Source organism: Lipotes vexillifer, unplaced genomic scaffold, assembly GCF_000442215.2.
Source record: "Lipotes vexillifer unplaced genomic scaffold, Lipotes_vexillifer_v1.1 scaffold1828, whole genome shotgun sequence".
In the NCBI taxonomy this organism is placed as follows: Eukaryota; Metazoa; Chordata; class Mammalia; order Artiodactyla; family Lipotidae; genus Lipotes; species Lipotes vexillifer.
In genome coordinates this window covers 2,223-6,308 of record NW_006779969.1, presented here as the reverse complement: position 1 = coordinate 6,308, position 4,086 = coordinate 2,223, and the positions used below count along the sequence as shown (strand labels likewise).

Below are 4,086 nucleotides of genomic sequence, written 5' to 3'. Positions count from 1 at the left end.
GAGCGTCCAAAAGGGGCAGGGCTGGCGCGGTGCCTGGGGATGCTCTCAGAACGCGGCAGGTGGAGCCTGCGCTGGAGGGGCACGTGGCCCAACCCAGGTGCCTGGGGCCACAGCCCCTCTCTGCGGATCCCTGACCAGCCTCTTACTCTTTTTGTCCTGACCCGTCCTGGATGTCGACCTGGGACGCTGAGGAGATGTTTTAGACCGGCAAAAAGTTGACTTTGAAAGTTGACTTTCAAATTATCACACCAGTTACCGATCGAGCTTACCTCTTTCGGGATACTAGCTCCACTGCGAGAAGAGTTTCTCTTTTTAAGATCCAGGTTATTTGAACCCAAGTCCTCTTCCCCAGCACTTACTGTGGTGGCCACCAGTGGCCTGTCCTGTATTTGGGTCTGTTGAGGACCAGTGGGGGTATCCCAAGTGACAGAGCTGTCCTCTTTTCATAGACTGACTTCTAGTTGCTACAAAAGTGGCTTCAGCAGATGTGCTGGCGCCTGGTTTGGATTTCCAATTTGGAATTCAGCTGTGGACTCAGGGTTGTTCCAGATTCTAAGTTTGTGTGTGGCTTAGGCGACTTCATTCTGGCAGCTTTCCCCTCTTGCCTTGGCCACTAACGGCTTTGGGTAGGGAGAGTCAGGGCTGGAGATGAATTTGTGATGAGGCTGGTTTGCATTTAAAATTGTGACTGTTGAAACTTTACCAGATTCTCTGCTCAAATGTAGAGGCAGGAGCGGGGCCAAGGAACCACCTGTGGAAAACCAGAACTTTTCTAGAGCTTCCCACCGTGCCAAGTGTGAGAGAGCCAGTCTACCTCCAGGGCCAAATGTGTGACCTCAGGGCAGGTTGCGACTCTCTCTTGGATGACACATCACTGACTGAAGGTGCTAGATGCCTGTCTGTCACGCTCTGGCTTCTCCTTCAGGATTATATCACCATATCAACCAGTGTTGGTGCCACTGGCTCTGTAATTTAGAAATTCTCTAATGGCTGTCACTTGTTATACTCTGAATCGATTGAACATCTGGGGTATATTCAGGGCCAGACAGTCCTATTTGCCTGTGGTCTTGAGTCAGCTGGGCGGGCTCTGCAGGGATGAGACAAGAATGCGAGAGAGGTCTGGGTGCGGGGAAGGGTTCTGAACAGACCCTGAAGTAAGTCAGGGCACGGAAGGCTCTCCCAGGGCCGGGGCACTACCTGGGCTTGCTCAGTAAATGGAGGGGGGTGCTGCCACTGCAAGTAGATCCAGATGTGGAGAAATAAGGAGAGCTGGGAGAGAAGCTGTTCCAGCTCGCTCCTGCCAGCAAACACTCCCACGGCTGTGACTACACGTGGCAGTCTGCCTCCCTAAATCCTGACCGCAAAAGGCTGACTGCAGCTTCTGCCTCCTGGGCTTTGGGGACACAGGATTTAGTAACTTCTGTCAAGATGCTTTGATGAGGGGCTGGTCCATTTTATCTAAGTTGGGCCCCCAGGTGTTACCCTGAGAAGGGGACTGTAGCCCATGGCTTTTAAAATAAAAGCCCCAAGTGGAAGCGTCTCCCTGCTCGGCTGGCAAGTTTGTCAGTATGTCCTGCCACTTCTGCCAAGCTAATTCCAGCCCTGCTCTGGCCTCTGCCAGAAACCCTACCTCCCCTAACCCCAGGGCTGGAAAGGAATTGTTTCCTCATACTCATTTCCTTTTCTAAACAAATGGACTGAACTTTGACCTTGGTGGGCCATGAGAGATGGGGTCAGTGATTGAGCCAGGTGGAGGATGAGGGTGTGGCTGCTCTTCCCTTGGGGCTCCAGGATGTGTTTGGGGTGGAGCCCTGAACGGGGCTGTGTGTTGAGACGATGGGACGATGGGATCACCCCCTTCTGGTTGAACAACCTCTTCTGTTCTTCCATCCACTCCTCCAAGCCACTCAGGTGAAACTTAGCAAACACAAGCATCAGAGCAGCCTTGAGGAAGAACATCCCTCAAACCATGCAGCCTGGGAGTTGGGAGAGGCACTTGACCTTGACTAATCATGCTGGGCAGCTGGGGGGTGGATTGTAGATGAGCCTGAGATCATTTTAGAATGGAGGGAGAGAAGCCACCTCTTCCCCGCATCCAGGCACAGCTGGACATGTGGTTGATGAGGTCCTAAAGCCTCATGATAAGGTTCAGGGGGACCACCAAGCTCTATGGTTAGTTAGAGCCCTGATCTGGGTGTCTGGAATCTTCCACTGACTGTGTGAGCCCAGGCAAGGCCCCTCCTCCCTCTGGGCCCCTTAGTTTTCCCATCTACAAAATGACCAGATGGGCTCAAAAGGCCTTGGCATCTCTGATGCCCTGGGCTCAAAGTGCTGCTTCTGGGAGCAGCCTCTACTGCTGGGTTCAACTTAGCACAGACCCCAGATTTCTGACAGGGACGGAGAAAAGGCCACTGAAAGAAATATTGACAGAGGGGGCTGGACCCTGTCTATAGCCTGACCTTCAGTCTCCCCAGTCCAGGGTTCAATCTCTCTGTCTTGGCAGTAAATGACATAGGTCAGGAGCGTGGGGTCCCAGCTGGTCTAAGCCTCAAGTGGTGCTTCCGAGTGTGGGCTGTGGATCCGTGCATCAGAGTCACTTGGGGAGTTTGTTAAATGTGCAGGGTCCTGGGCCGTTCCCCCTACCTCCCAGAGCTAGGGATCAGGAGCTCTGTGGGTGGAGCCTCCAGAGATTCTGATTTTACTCAACAAGATGAACAATAATTGTAAGTAACATTTATCGGGTACTCATTTTGGTCCAAGAACAAGCCTAAGTGTTTCACATGCATTAATTCGTGTAATTCTCATCACTGCAGTGCTGTGAGTTCGGTTCTATCAAGCGAGTTTCCCAGGCACTTCCAGGCGACATTTATGTACTGATCTGGGGAACACAGTGGTTACCCCCTTCAAGCGAGACGTGGAGGTCAGGATACAGTGAGCCTCTCATAGGCAGTGGCTTCAGACCTGCTGGACCGTGCAGAGAGGAGCGGCTTGATTGAGGCTGACACCGGCTGTGTACAGGGGAGACAACAGAGCCCCATGCCTGGCATCTCCCTCGGTGGACGGGGCAACGTCTCAACACTGATGAGGCCATGTTTTGGGAGATCTCTGTGCAGGGAGGGCACAGGCCATGGAGGGAGATTTCCTGTCTGGACCTCAGTTTCCCCAGGTGTGCTGGGAGGGCGCCTCCCTAAGGCCCCCCTCTCAGCTCCCTGATCCATGAAATGGCTCTCGGCCATGTGAAGATGCGCCAGTTAACAAGTGGGATTGCCCTGCCTGGAAAACTTTGGAAGCAAGGTGGGCCTGAAAAGATGGGTACAATGTCCTCAAGCCTCCATGTGAAGGTGGCATTGCTGGTGGTTCCACGTGACCTATAGGGGATGGTGGGAATGGCGGGGCTTCAGGCCAAATCTCCTTTCTGTCTGGTAAGGTATCAGAGCTGCCAAGGACCCCTGGGAGTCTTTACAGTAGGGGAAACTGAGGTCTGGAGAATTTACCTAAACTCACACTCCAACTTAGAGTTAAGACAGAGTAGCACATCCGTCTCCGAGGTTCTTTCCAAAAGGTTTGCTCCATGGCATTGAAATAAGAAGGCGTCTCCTCCGAGGGAACCTCGTGTTTCGGGAATGTGATGATGGTATTAAACCCAAAAGTCCCAACCCACCAACCAACAAAGCTCAGGGCTTCAAGGCTAATTATGTGTTTGCCCATGAGTCACAGAGGCTGTTTTTGCTAAAGAGACCAGAGCCAGAGCGCCTGGTCCAAGCGCTTCCACTCCTGGGGAGGGACCACGTCAGAGTGCCCAGGTGAGCTGTCTGTCTGTCCTTCTGTGTGTCTGCGGGCTCAGTGAATTCCCTGGGCCAGCGACAGACGCCAGGCTGCTCCCCCTCCCAAGACAGGGGCTGGACCAAGTCGCTGCAGTGACTAAGGACGCGTTTGGCTGCCTGGAGGAGGAGGGTGTAATTAGGGCAGTTTTGTGGGTCTTTAACTGTCATGGCTACCAAGCGGCACAGGGCAGCGTGGACTATTAGTCCACTGTGTGCTGGGCTCCTGAGGGTCTCAGGCTGCCGTGGAAGCCGGCCACACTTG

The 4,086-nt window shown here is 53.5% G+C and overlaps 1 protein-coding gene across 1 annotated transcript in view; it reads left to right on the top strand.

Moving 5' to 3' along the window:
• The window catches only part of GP5 (glycoprotein V platelet), a gene marked incomplete at its 3' end in the record, with an annotated part of 47,971 nt that extends 44,168 nt beyond the window's left edge, over positions 1–3,803 (top strand). Inside the window, exons 6-7 of the mRNA XM_007453142.1 lie at positions 2,814–2,931; positions 3,563–3,803. Coding sequence (XP_007453204.1) covers positions 2,814–2,931; positions 3,563–3,803 — 359 coding nt within the window. The remainder of the gene's footprint in view (positions 1–2,813; positions 2,932–3,562) is intronic.
• Positions 3,804–4,086: the final 283 nt, after the last annotated feature.